The 13,559-nt window shown below is 52.8% G+C and overlaps 5 protein-coding genes across 5 annotated transcripts; 1 reads left to right on the top strand and 4 right to left on the bottom strand.

Moving 5' to 3' along the window:
• Positions 1-896: 896 nt before the first annotated feature.
• On the bottom strand, positions 897-2,417 carry GLOTRDRAFT_77085 (transferrin receptor ectodomain, apical domain-containing protein; the record flags this gene model as incomplete). Its single annotated transcript, XM_007868628.1, has 4 exons — positions 897-1,163; positions 1,225-1,645; positions 1,697-1,853; positions 1,901-2,417. 4 exons carry the CDS (start codon positions 2,415-2,417, stop codon positions 984-986), a joined length of 1,275 nt encoding a protein of 424 aa, XP_007866819.1. The 3' UTR covers positions 897-983.
• Positions 2,418-2,793: 376 nt separating this feature from the next.
• Positions 2,794-4,737, top strand: GLOTRDRAFT_139095 (uncharacterized protein). Its single transcript, XM_007868627.1, has 7 exons — positions 2,794-3,156; positions 3,210-3,511; positions 3,574-3,831; positions 3,888-3,932; positions 3,987-4,262; positions 4,314-4,402; positions 4,456-4,737. The coding sequence occupies exons 1-7, from the start codon at positions 2,801-2,803 to the stop codon at positions 4,489-4,491; spliced, it is 1,362 nt and encodes a 453-aa protein (XP_007866818.1). The 5' UTR covers positions 2,794-2,800; the 3' UTR covers positions 4,492-4,737.
• Positions 4,738-4,746: 9 nt separating this feature from the next.
• Positions 4,747-6,514, bottom strand: GLOTRDRAFT_139094 (uncharacterized protein). Its single transcript, XM_007868626.1, has 6 exons — positions 6,216-6,514; positions 6,097-6,160; positions 5,925-6,044; positions 5,775-5,872; positions 5,533-5,720; positions 4,747-5,480 (listed from the first exon to the last, which is right to left on the bottom strand). Exons 1-6 carry the CDS (start codon positions 6,489-6,491, stop codon positions 5,072-5,074), a joined length of 1,155 nt encoding a protein of 384 aa, XP_007866817.1. The 5' UTR covers positions 6,492-6,514; the 3' UTR covers positions 4,747-5,071.
• Positions 6,515-7,170: 656 nt separating this feature from the next.
• Positions 7,171-8,461, bottom strand: GLOTRDRAFT_43428 (Pkinase-domain-containing protein; the record flags this gene model as incomplete). Its single annotated transcript, XM_007868486.1, has 5 exons — positions 7,171-7,491; positions 7,561-7,779; positions 7,837-7,995; positions 8,048-8,121; positions 8,182-8,461. Coding segments are annotated over 5 exons (1,053 nt in total), but the record flags the coding sequence as incomplete, so codon positions are not given.
• Positions 8,462-10,734: 2,273 nt separating this feature from the next.
• GLOTRDRAFT_139092 (inosine monophosphate dehydrogenase) lies at positions 10,735-12,460 on the bottom strand. The gene is made up of 10 exons (XM_007868625.1): positions 12,386-12,460; positions 12,300-12,326; positions 12,198-12,247; positions 11,945-12,139; positions 11,757-11,882; positions 11,666-11,709; positions 11,506-11,604; positions 11,430-11,442; positions 11,346-11,373; positions 10,735-11,289 (listed from the first exon to the last, which is right to left on the bottom strand). The coding sequence occupies exons 1-10, from the start codon at positions 12,427-12,429 to the stop codon at positions 10,917-10,919; spliced, it is 999 nt and encodes a 332-aa protein (XP_007866816.1). The 5' UTR covers positions 12,430-12,460; the 3' UTR covers positions 10,735-10,916.
• Between the last annotated feature and the right edge of the window lie 1,099 nt (positions 12,461-13,559).

Below are 13,559 nucleotides of genomic sequence, written 5' to 3'. Positions count from 1 at the left end.
AAATCCTTTGCAACCTGTATTGCAACCGTTGCACAAATGGCACACGCGCAAAATGAGTGCAACTGTTACGCAAAAGTACTGATATCTATACTACCGACATTTGCACGAATGCCCCTTGGATTTTTTCACCAGATTCTGGGCAGGCCGTGTACTCCGGGATATTGTATTTCAGTCTTCCTAAGATCCACCACTGTCTCCAAAGCTTGCATTTCATTCACCGTTGCTGAGGATATACCTGGATATACACGAGACGAGCTGACAGTTGACTGAGAAGCATAAGAGACACCACTCAACCTAGTACAAGGACTACTGGGTGTGACACTTCGACGACTTGGTATGTCCGCCAGGTGATCGGACACCAAGACCGGCAAGGCCCTTGTGTCCGCCGTGATATACCGGACATGGACCGAAATTTTGGGCTTTATGTCCGCCTAAATATCCGACATAGGGCCTCAAAATTGGCCGTTTATGTCCGCACTAGGATCAAACATATATACCAGTATGCCGGGGTCCTGATGCTATAAGGAGATCTGGGAGACTGACGGTATGCGGACGCTGCGATTGTTCGCTTCAGGAACTCTTGTATTTCGGGAGATTCCAGTTAAGAAACGCGGGTCCGAACAGCAGGAAGCTTTTAATTTCATTCGCGTTTTCATTGTATGCGGTCAATTGACTGTATGACATTGCGAAGACAACTGACACTTCATGGAGATGAGATACGACTGCAAGATCCTTTTGTATGTGTATCATATAGCAAGGCAATCTCGCAGGTAACCGTGGAAAGAACGCGTCAAGGAATTGCTTCCGTGTCTATGGTCTTTGTTTCTGCTCAAGCCGAGCGATGAGAATGAACATTGAACGACTTGATGGAGATTGTGAAGGTGAATTAGGAGGGGGCTGGAAGACGTAGCACTGTGCATTCTTCAACTACAATACGTTACACAAATAATGGTACAAATACTGTAACTATTAGAAACAAATAATCATGAATCGTGATTCGTGCCATGAGCGTCGGGACTTTGCAACAGCGGCGTCCGTTCGTCAGCGTCGAGGGATGTCTGAATGGGCACCACCGGAGACTCCGGTGCTAGCTGGTGCGGTTCGTTAGGATTGGATTTCGCTTGAACGGAGGGATGCGTGACATCAGCTTTGCAGACCGGGCACTGTATGACACGAAGTGAGCTGCAGGGCCAGAAATCGAAATCCCGTAAAACTCAGACATACCAACTTCTTACGATGAATGAGCCATTCATCCACTTCGTCCATATGGAAGATATGGTGGCAGGGCAACACCCGTACTTTATCGCCGCGGACGAAGTCCGATAAGCATATCGCGCATTCCGTCTGCGTCTCAAACCAAGGCTGGTCCGCTGGGACCGCAGCTGGGACGGATGAGTCGGGCGGAGGGCCCTCCTCCAGGTCGATGTCCATGGATGGAGGCTCCAAGCTGTCTTCCCCGGGTATGTGGCCTTCGTGCTTCTCCCATCCTGTTCCCGTGTATACCCGCCAGGGAAGGTTTTTCACAATATCCTCGGGCGCACGGTCGCGCTGGGCTGCACGGGCGGCTCGTATGCGGTGGATGAGAAGGGTGATGAATGTCAGTGTCGAAGGAAGGAGGAGTATGATTATGAAGGTGAGGACGGGACTTGTGGCAGACGATCAGGGTGCATTCGCGTTCCACGAAGTGTCAACTCACGAGTACCATTCCCAAGCAGAATATTCTGTGGTTATCAGAAGTGATAATGTCCTCAGTCCTGCATGCGATGTATTTGACACAGATATAAGCGCCATCAATTCCATGTAATCGGAGTACTTGATGAACGTCGCAGCAATAGTGACATCAGACGAATCCCCTGTTCCCGCGTGAATTAACGAACGCGGGGTAGTGCGACATACACACCTGGGCTGTACATATTCACCAGAGAGTTGGGGTTTCCGCTGACGTCTGGATCATCGCCGCCTACAACCACAGCTCGCGCTCCTAATCTCTGGGCCTCTCTGGCTTTATCGACAAACTGGCATTTGCCTCTTTGCACCAGGGCGATCCAAGACTCGTTGGATTCAGGCTCGTGCGGTCCAACTGGACACAACCTCGGGCAACCGAGGTTTTCCGGGATAATGCTCGAAGTATTGCCACCCTGGTCGGGGCAGGGTGCAGTGAAGGATGAGAGGGGTATGACATAGCCCAGCAAAGGCTCCGACAGGTCTACTCCAAAGGCGGCAGGTCGCGAGGGGAAGCTGAGTGGAGGCGAGCGGTCTACAATAGAGACCGTGCTGTCTACGCCCCATCCCCAAAACCAGTTACGCTCGGCCCTGGCATTAGAAGATAATTTGCGGATCCAGTCGATGGGGTGGGTATATGCGGACGGTACGAGGAGCGACAGAATGCAGAAGAAGATGAGGGGATGCGGCGCCATAAGACAAGCACCGCAGGGTAGTGTTCAGCGTTGTTAAGAGGGTAAAGGAGGAGGAGCGAGCCTGAGGCCCATAGTACATGCAGGAGCAGGCCTGGAGCCAATAATAGCAACGATGCCAGTGGTCGGCGGCAGGGTCCGGAATCACATGGTCTCTGGAAGTCTCGAGACCGCTTACATAATTACAGACCAGGCACTGCCTCCGGTCTTGGCCACTCACTTGACTCGAACTTGATCCTTCTGCGCGAGTCTGCGCGTCCGTCTTGACTCGACGTCCTATCCAGGCCCTGATATAACAGCCAGAACGCATACTCAGGTGCACGGCATTACCTCTTATACGTGTACCGTGCCCCATTTCAGCTTGTTACCGCTCTATGAGACGCTTCATGTCCGGAACTCGGGATTCCTTTCCTGTGGCTGACGATCTTGTGGACTGCATAATGAGGGCGCTCCCGGATCTTTCATCGCTGTCTTCTGTTATCCTAGTATCCAAACATATATATGAAGTTTTCAAGTGCCATCCAAGCTCAATTGTGAGCGCGGTTGCCTACAATCACATCGGACCTGCTTTGCCTCAAGCACTAAGAGCGGCCCGCCACGACAAGGACCGCGACACGCGTGATCCTAGTAACTGGGTGCCGGAATCTGAAGTCCTGAACACACCAATTACTCGGTCAGAAGCTCAAACACTCAATCAAGATGCCCGTGTGGTCAGTGAGCTCGAAGATCTGTTTAGCTGGAGGTACCAATCCGTTCATTGAGTAACCATACTACCGAGTCTGAGTCCAGTCTCAGTCATAAAGACCCAACCTCTCCCAAGAGCGTCCTCAGCGAAAATGAATCCATGCGATTCTGTCGCGCAATGTACCGATTCTTACTCTACGCAGACACATTTCGGTGCGACGAAGAGGAGGACGAGGATGAGGACGAGGACGGAGACCTCGTCCTCTTAAACTATACCGAAGAGAAAGAGCGTTTCTTCGACTCACTCGGCGACGACACACAGTTCCTCGAATTCGCCGTGATCTACCGCTTCTTGTGCGAGACCGTGCAGTGGACGGCCAGAGCAATCGGAGAGTTCTACCCTGAATGGACCGGTTAGTGAGCACGTACCCGTGGCACTCGCCCACACAGTATGCGGTCGTTCACTCGTTTACAGGGGACAATCCCGAAGTGGACATGCTGGGCTTCGTCGTGTCCACCGGGCCTGAGGTGGTTCTTCAAATGTTCAAATGTCAATCCGGCGCACCCTTCATACCGGTTCCAGAGAACGAGGAAAATCTGGAAGAATTTTGCTTCATAGCGCGGGACCTCGCGAAGGCTTTCGAACGTCGGCGACTTGGCAAACCTGACTGGAACTTGCATGAAATGAAGAAGGTTATTCTAGACGACTACTACAAGTACGAGGATCATCCATGTGCGTATCAAAGTACCGTTTTCGAGGCATACCTAGTTGTTGAACTGACTTCGCAGGCGACAATTGCAAGCAGGCATCGCAAAGGCTGTGGAGTTCAGCAAGTAAGCATTCGCCCTGAGCAGACCTCTGAATGTAGTCTGACATTGCATGCACAGATTGGCCTCTCCTGAAGGGCATTTTATCGCCCGGAGAGCTAGGAGCGGCTATGAAAGGCCATCTCCCGCGGAACTTCACAGAGAGGCAGCCACTAACGCAGTATCTCGAGCGTCCGGCATTCTGCTACCCAGACCTCTTTAAATGGATGATCGAGCACAACACCGAGCTCGACGGCGGGCAACCGCTGACGCCCGACAACTGGCTGTGCGAGGGCTGCCTCCGGTTGCTCGTACGGTCCAAGATGCATGAGTGGTGGCTGGAGCGCAAGCGCGCAGGTGCGCACAACTCCGGGGTGCTAAGAATGTGACGCTGATCGTGATTGCCAGAGGGTATCGCTGTTCCGGCTGAGAACTGCTGGTACGGCTACAACTGCAGAACCCAGGCGCACCGCCCTCAACATGCGAGCAAGTTGAATGTGAGCTCCCACCTCCCGTGTCGTTTCCCGGATGTTATTGACTGCTCATCTAGCATCTGTGTGAACCGATCCGAGGTGATCCTGCTTGAGCTCCAACCTACTGGCGATGCCCGTGCAGAATGCACCATCTGCGCAACCTCCACCGGTCACTAGTTCCAATTGCTGACCTAGGTGAATCTCCTCGCACGCTGGTGTGTAGGCTGCGCTCGGTATCTAAACCTTGTTTGGTCATGTCAAGTACAATACCCCAGTTTTTATCTGATTGCTTCCAGGACATCTACATCATGTATTTCTAGTTCCATGTTTGATCATCTCTGCGAACTCTGTCATTCCACAATAAGAGCCGCGGGCTCTATCCCGTACAGTGCAGCCGATTATGCCATCCGAGCCCTGTGACATTCACTGATCCTGTCAATACAACTGATTTATCCTTGAATCGCTAGTGGCACAACAGATATCTAACATCTCATATGGTAATCCACAAGATGAACAAGAAGTCAAACCTTAAATAACACAAACATCAGTTAAGATAAACAGAGAAGAGGTGCCGCCGGTCAGCCCACCCCCACGTATACACCTGCGCTCCCAGCATCACCATCGAAGCGTGATGGGGGTACATCTTACACCGAAATGCCCAATGTCCACCACAGAACACCGCTCAGCACCCGCCTACTTGGGTCCGCGGTTATACGGCTCGACATCATACTCCACGTCCACCTCCCGGTCAATCGTGATCTTCACACCCTGGGGCGGGCTCTCGATAGGGAAAACGCCCTCCTTGGTGTCGTGCACGCTGCTCTTGCCATCCATGACGGGGTCTGTCCACTCCTCGCCCTTCCCGCTCGCACCGTGCAGCTCGTCGATAGTGTAGGTCTGGCCGACAGCGCGGGAACCGATCTGGAACGTCTGATTAGCAGCCGGGGTGCTGCGGGAGGAGATAACGTGTGTGGTGCCGCCACGAGAAGAAGAGCCGGTTGCAGTAGAGTGAGAGCCGGCGAAAGAGCCTCCGTCGATGAGCGAGCCGCGGACACCAAGGATAATACGCAGGGTCATGGAGGTAGTAAGGACAGCAGCCATGCTACGGACGAATCAGCACTGGAGTTGAGAGCCAGAAGATCCACGCGACGCACCTCGTAACAATGGTCCTGATTGGGTCATTGGTGCCAGTTGGCTTTATGATGAACCAGAACAGCATGTTGACCATGTTGACGATCCAGATGGCACCGTACAGGTTGAGACCATCTCGAAGCATAAGCTTCCAGGGGCTCAACGGCTTCACCTTAAGCGAGCCCACGGAACGAGCCACAGCCAGAGCAAACTGGCGGCAAGTCTGTCAGCCGTCAGTTACACATGGAAGTAGTGAGAAGCATACCGATGCTGTATACAGCAATGTCGCTGAGAGCCAGTAAATGCCGACCCAGTTGGCCTTCGGCCCAGCAATGCATCCCTGGCCTACGTCCAAAGGCACAGCTGCGCAGATTGCCTGTCAGGTTCGACTCCAGCGGAAAACTCTGGTACTAACATCGGTAGAAGCCGCAGCAAATGGCTGTCACGACGATCTGAATAGCCAAGAGTGCGCCCATACCAGCAAGAACACTCCTATTCCTCTCGTAGATCGCGTGAATGCGAATGACATGGACGGCTGGACCCAGGTCGGATTAGAACATGCCGGAGAGGGGTCATATAGAACATACCCGAGCAGAGGGCTAAAAGGATAGCGGTGCAAATGGGTTCGAAAAGGTAGAACTTTTGGCATTGCTGTGACGCAGTTTTAGGCAGCGAAAACGGAAAGAACGTCTCATTCTGCGCGTACCGCCTGCGTGAACTTGGTGTCGAAGAACGCAACCCCAACGATGGTGAATTCAATCGGCATGAAAACCCTCAAGAAATGGAAAATGATTTTGAGAGGAGGCCATTCTTTCGTTCGCATTAGACGCCATGTGCGGGGGGAAAGTACCAGCGTATCCCAAGCGGCAACGGTGAGAGTACAGACGAAGAAATATTTGTGCGCCGAGAGATGCGGCGGCAGCTTCAGGGAGGGGGGCAGCGCATCGATGATGGAGGGAGTGGACCCGGTGCTGTTGGACATGGTGGCAAGGAGGGGAGGGGGCGCGCAGGACGACGCTGGTCTCAGAGGTATATATTACAGCGCTAACGAGAGCGATTAGAACAACCAGGCACTGTTCCGCTTCTCCGCACCGCCCGATCGTCCTATTTCTGCATTCGGCTATACCCGCTTCAGCCCCGGACTCGATATTTGCGTCACGCATCTGTTGCATCTCCTGTCAGTGGGCAAATGTTTTCCTTGATATGATGAATCAACATCATGATCCTGGTATGCATTGCGTCTATGAATGGCACATGAGGGGCTTGTGATTAGTTGAACAATAATAATGCAACGGGAGGGAATCAAGGGATATTAATGAAAGTATGAACCTTGAATGAAAGATTGGGGTTGTACATGCAATATGAATGCGACGATGGGGAGAGGAGCAAACGAGCATAGCAAAGAACGACAGCAATTCATAGATAACAAGACAGCGGAAGAAAGGCATATGAGGATATCGGATGGTCCAAGACGCTGGCCGCCAAACCTGTCTCTAATACACTGGCATAACATGTTTTACACAGCAGAGGCCGAACTTGATAGTGAACTAGCCTGGTCACTATTCAGAATGAGTCGCGCTCATCTTTCGCGCTCCTGATGGTCCCCTGAAGCTGACCAATGAGATCCTACGACGTCTCTTCCGTCAGACTTATTTCCTAAATCATGGCAAAACGACACTTACTGTTGCTAGTTTTTCGAGTTCTTGTTTCGTCATGTTTGGAGAATCGCGAGCAAGGGCCATCCCATAGCGCAGTAGCTGGCCCATATAATGAGGGTTGATTATGCTTTCGTTATGGGCAAGCACTGGGGCAGCTATAACACTCGTCAGACGGCGGGAGGCTGCGATACCAAAAAAACAGGACGTACGTTCTCTCCCGGTCAACCAATCATGTTCGAGCAGTTCGGGGATAGTGGCCCGTTCTTTCGGGTTTCTGCATAGGCAGTTGCGCATCGTCGCGATGACATATGCCGGCACCCGCCTCTTGAGATGATCCAGCTTCTGTGGAGGTGTCGACGGACCATCTCGCTGCGATTTCGACGCTGGGATCACGGGTGCCGAATAGGCAGGGAAGTCGATGGTATAATTAGGATCCGGGATAGCCTTCATCTTCTGGTATACCGACAGTTGTTGGAAAGGCGGATAGCCATACACCATCTGGTAAAGGATGCAACCGAGGGACCATACGTCGCTTGGTCTGCCGACTTTGAGCCGCCGCTTCCCATCCGGTACCTCGATAGCCTCGGGACTCATGTAATTGACGGTTCCGATCTACCAAAAGGACATAATCAGAAGATGCGCACGGTCGTTGCTAGTTCTGCTACGAACCTGGTGATCCCTCTGGATGTTGGTGGTATCGTTGGCAATCGCGTTGGCAATCCCAAAGTCGATCAGCTTCAGTTGCCCTCGCACCAGCACGAAGTTAGCTGGCTTGAGGTCCGAATGGACTATCTTCTCGTCGTGTATGACTTGTACCGCCTCAAGCATCTGACCTCACCCTGTAAGTGAATGCATTACGCCTTATCAAAGACATGCTCACCTGTTGCCAGTAGTAGGCGATCCAGACCATGTTCATTGGCTTTGTCTGCTGCTCTTGTAATAGTCGCGCCAGGTCTGCGTAACAAAGGAAGTAAGCAAAATCAACATCATAACTCCGCGATCTAACTTCCTTACCAATTTCACCGCATTCCATGACAAGGTGCAAGAGCCCTTTCGAACCATTAGGGCCTGATTTCACCTCGCTGTCGATGAGCCTTATGATCCGGTTGTTGCCCTCGAGTCTCTTCAGCAAGGCAATCTCGTTCATGTAACCGCTCATTGTTTCTGCGTCCGTCTGGTCCAGGGTTACCCGCTTGAGCGCGTAGATATCATTCTGGCCGGTCATGACTCGATACACCCTGGAAGAGCCACCCTTGCCCAGAAGATCCAAGCGAGCATACCCCTTCTTGTTTACCTGGAAGCCCTACAGCTCAGGTTCGGAACACCACGTCAACTCGTATAGAAGCACTCACCGTTATGGTCTTGGGGCGCTCTCCAACGGGATTAACCACCGCTGGCACTGGACGCGAAGGTGCCGCAGTCGAACGCTTTTCATGAACTTGATACTGTTCCGCGTATCCATTCTCTGCAATAGCGTCTGCTGGGTCATCGTCCCCAGCAGAATATCTGCCCTTTCCTTCCCCTGACGCCCACGTCCTCCCCGGCGTTTTCCCGTTCTGTGCGGGAGCCAGCATACCACTGGTGGTAGGTGGCTCCGGTGCAGTTGGACTTCTGCGGTGCTTTGGACCCGTGCCCGAAGGTGACAGTCGTGGAGGCAGTACATCTACGGCAGTGGGTGAAGATGCGGTAGCAAGGGTAGGATGCGGCACGGAGCGAAGGGTATCAGAATCCTTTCGTTGATGACCAAATGCGGACCGCGCATGGTTGTTCTTGTGAGTAGGAGAAGGTGACTTTCGGGATCGTCCGTAGCTCTCCTCCGGTTCCGACTCGCGCGCTACTGTAATATATGATTAGACACGGGCGGTCATCGAACGAACGTTACGGACTTTCATATTCTTCCGATTGCACCCGTTGACGCCGAAGGTATTCTATACACTTGTTAAAGGTAGTCCACAGCGATGATGACCATACGCACCTGCTTCCTGTTCTGCCAGTCTGCTCTGCCTGATATGCTCTTCAACTGTCACCCGCCTTGCACCCTTGCTCGTGTTGAGAGCGCCATTCGTCTCTGGACGTCCTGATGGAAGAAGGTACTGACGAGAAGGTTTGGGTAATTGAGGCTGGCGGTGATCTGGCTCTGACCATGTGTAAGTTATGTCAGTCGATGATCAGCATGAACCAGATATCAGCGAAATGAACAACGTACCAGGAGCGTCGCTTACGCTGAAAGAGCGCCGTGGTCGGACACCGGTGGAGGAAGACAGACCATTAGCACCGTTGACTTCGTCAACGTCACCGTAACTTCGCCCTCGACTTAACCCATTCGGCGGGTTTGGTGGAGGAGGATCTTCGCCTATCAGTAAAAATTCAGTATCCTCTTACTTAAGCGTTTGGATCTCGCCCGGTTCGCTCACGCAGTCACCTCCTTGGACGTCCGCAAAGACAAACTGATAGCAAACTGAACCTCACCTGTATCCGTTTCTGCACCCATATATTCGTCGGCAGAGTGAACTTCACCTCCATCATGCTCCGCAATATCTTCGAAGGTCCCTTTCCAAGGACGACCCGCTCCCCTCGTACTGGCTGTTTTCCGTATGTGAGGGCGTTGAAATCCCGGGGCACCCTCCGAACGAGAGCGAGAGAGAGACGATGAGCCGGCCGCAAGCTCACTAGGTCCTGATGATCCTAGCCAGTCTATATTAGATGAAGCCAGAGAGTTCGCTGGGTAGAGTGGCGTAGACGAGTGACGCGAAAGGGGTGGTGGCGACTGCCGCTTACTGGCACCCAGTACAGGTGCCGCCGTAGCTTGCACATTCAACAGATTCCCCTTCTCTTGCAGCGCTCTTTGATTCTCGGCCCGTAGGAGTTCGTCCGCCAATTTGTTCCGCTCTTCTTGTTCAAAGTACTTTTCCTTTGTGACTCGTCGCGGCCCGCCTAATTTCCGCGCAGTGTTGCTGAGCCCAGTAGATAATGCTCCAAGGTTGGATTTGATTGCTGCTGCGGTAGCCACAGGCGTGATTGCATTGATGACAGCTGGGCCTGAAGCGACGCGTTGAAAGGAGCGGATACCAGCGATAGCAGCATCCGTCGCTTGAGATGGTCCAGTAGGCAAAACTGACGCGCTCTCTGAACGCGAAAGCGAGGTGCGCGGTTCAGGAGGGGGCAACGCGTCTGACGAGGTACGGTCTGTGGCCGCCTTCGGAGAAGACCTACGCTCGAGCTTGTGCTTCTCTGGCGGCGAAGAGGACAGAGATTTCGAATTGGAAACGCGTATGATGTTTCCCTCCGAGTCATAGTTGTACTCAAAGGAGAGTTCAAAGAGTGACGATTCGTCTGAAGGGGTGGCCGACGATTGACGCGTATTTACCTTGTCCTCGGGTGTGGAAGGCACTGAAGAGACTGGCGGATCCATCGATGGCGGAGACGGACATGGAGAAGAGTGCAGGGAAGGAACAGCTGATAGCATAGAGAGCGAAAGAAAGCAGTGAACTCACAGAAACCACGAAGAAACCTTGGCAGTAGTGTGGTCTGGCGTTTCTGATTCAACCACGCGGAAACACGAGGCAAGAGCGCGTAGGTCACATGACCGCATGTTCACTGGATTCCTCTTCGCAAGTGTGTAGAGAATTCAAAGTGGTAGGCATGTATGATACAGTACGACTCTAACAAAGAGGTAAAAGAGAGGTTGTAGTCTCACCCGTAAAAACCTACGCCGGAATGAAGTTACGGCTTATAGAGTCTAAGGTATGTCATAACTTAGCACTACGCTCAGGAACCACCATCCTGCCTAATCGGCTGATAATGTCCTCTGCATCACGCTCGATGGTCTCCAGGAGCTCCTTGCACGTCGGTATGTCATTTATTAACCCCATTGCGATACCTGCGGTCCAGATACCGTAGTCGGGATCTCCAAGTTCGTAGACCTTTCGTCCCCGAGCACCAGAGACTAGCTCCCGGATGTCTTCGAATTTTGCGCCGCCTGGTCGACGCTCGATAGCGACGACCTCCTGCGATATCTTGTTCTTGAACACCCGTGCAGTGTTGTGCAGGGTCCGGAAGATGTGCACGGTATCCTGCTCCGTTGAGGCCACAATCTTCTCCTTTATATTCTGGTGAATCGGGCTGAATCAGTGGGTTTCAGTAAGTATTGCAAGAGAAGTTTGCACCTCAATACATACCTCTCAACAGTGCACATGAAACGTGTTCCTGCATCAAGATATTCGATTATTTGTCTCTGCGTTGGGCAAAAGCCATGGACTCACCCATATTAGCTCCCTACGACGACACGACAAAGCGTCAGGCGCCGTACAAGTGGGCCGAACCAATACAACTACTCACTGAAGCACCGAGAGCCAGTACAGCTGCTAAGCCCCTTCCATTTGCGATACCACCCGATGCAATGAAAGGGATGCTGAGTTCACTGGCTGCCCTTGCTAACTGCATTCGTACATCAAATCTCAGAAAACCGTAAACGTTCGCGCGTGTCTGAAGGACATACCAAAACTAATCCGCCGATATCCTCCTCTCCCGGGTGCCCAGCGCCTGTCAACTGTTATCATCTAACCCATAAGATAGGAGATCAAGCTTACATTCAAAGCCATCGATGCTGAGCATGTCGACCCCCATCCGGGCGCCAGCTTTGGCGTGTCTTATGGTAGTGCATTTATGGATAACTGTGCAGCCGTTTGCCTTCAAATAATCCACGAGCTGCTTGGCTAACCGGTCACCCGCGACCCAGTCAATCATAGGTCCGCGGTTGGTATACCGAGTAACTCACGGTTGTTCCCAGCTGTCTCAAAAACCTTCACCCCCTCCTCCACTGCAGCTCTGGCATAACCTGCATAGTCGGGAGGATTGATGCTAGGCAGCAGCGTGATGTTAACGCCGAACGGCTTGTCAGTAAGTGTGCGCGTCTCCCGTATCGCAGCACGGAGAGCGTCAGGGTTAGGTTGGGTAAGAGCGGTCAATATCCCTGTACATGAGACAGATGTCCAGCCTCAGTCCGAACTTCAGAGATCGGTGAGACATACCGAGTCCTCCACCGTTTGACACGGCTGCTGCAAGTTGAGGCACCCCGACCCTGCAGAGTAATTTGGTAACAGCACTGAGGTTCCATAGTGCTAGGTGCATACCACTGCATACCCCCTTGCACAACTGGGCTGCGAAAGGTACCTGCTGGTCAGGACCATCCGCTCACCAAAAGCGACAGAGAACGTACACGCGGATACCCAGCAACTTCGTCAGTGGTGTCACGATTGGCATACTTAGGCAGAATGCAGAGATGTCGAGCCTGGCGTAGAGATGTACTTCAGAGGCATTGCTGGATCATAAGTAGCAGTCATGTTTCGCTCGTGATTGTGCAGGCAATGCCGGACCATCTAGTGGCCTCATGACTAAAGCAGTGAACGCGGCTTCCGAGGTAAACAAGCTGCAATAGTAGGCCCGAACCCGACGTTTGACAGCGACATGACCGTCTGGTAGTGGCATCGACCAAGCATCGACCGTCCCGTATCTGGGCAGACTGAACGTTATAACGTTTCACATTCGCGCTCGGTCATAACGAGGTATAAGCCCATATTGTTTGCATATTGTGGCGCGGAAGGTCCAGGTAATTCGCGGCTTGAGACTTGAGTGCGGGTCGGTGGTACGCTCTGATTCTCTGAACTCTGAATCATAATGAATCCATCATTATAAAGGGTATCATGGTATTAATATACAGCTTCAGGGCCGGAAAAAGTTACATTCGTAGTCGAGGCCAAATGCATTGACCCAGGCAACGCTGAATTCAGAGGGTGGAAGAGATCCGATCAAGCTGTAGGGGCGGGAGCTACTTCATTTGCAGCAGAAGGAGCTGTCTCAGGCTGTTCTGCGGCAGCTGGACTGTCCTGGTGCCAAGCAAGCCCGACGCGAGGAACGAGCGGCTCGGGCTTGCGCTAAGCCAAGCTAGGTGTGGCTGAAGAGCCCTCGCGTGCTGAGCACGCGGCGCCACGCGAGCGCCGCCTTCTCCCGTAGCTCTCCCAATGCTCAGCACGCCGCGTCAGTCTTTCGAATTTTCACTCTTTCTCTCTCCCCTCATCCTCGACGCCTGAGTGGAGAGTTCCTTTCGACCCGCCCACCACTGCCCTGTCAGTCTAGTGTGTTAGGGTGTAGCCCGGATTTCGTCGGGTATCCGACAGTCCGCGCTGTGGACACCTGCCACACTCAGAGTCCGGCCGCGGCTTCCGATTGGCTGCCACACACTTTTGGCTGGCGCCACTTCGGCATCTCGGCCTCCGGCCGTTCCCGCGCCGACCTCTCCCCCAACACCACGAAATCGTACGAAACATCGCACGTCGGTTTCGTGTCTAATCCACACTGTTACTTTACTGACGCCTTTGTCTATTTCTCGATAT

The sequence above is a fragment of the Gloeophyllum trabeum genome (assembly GCF_000344685.1).
Source record: "Gloeophyllum trabeum ATCC 11539 unplaced genomic scaffold GLOTRscaffold_00008, whole genome shotgun sequence".
NCBI lineage: Eukaryota > Fungi > Basidiomycota > Agaricomycetes > Gloeophyllales > Gloeophyllaceae > Gloeophyllum > Gloeophyllum trabeum.
This window is presented reverse-complemented; position numbering and strand designations above follow the sequence as displayed.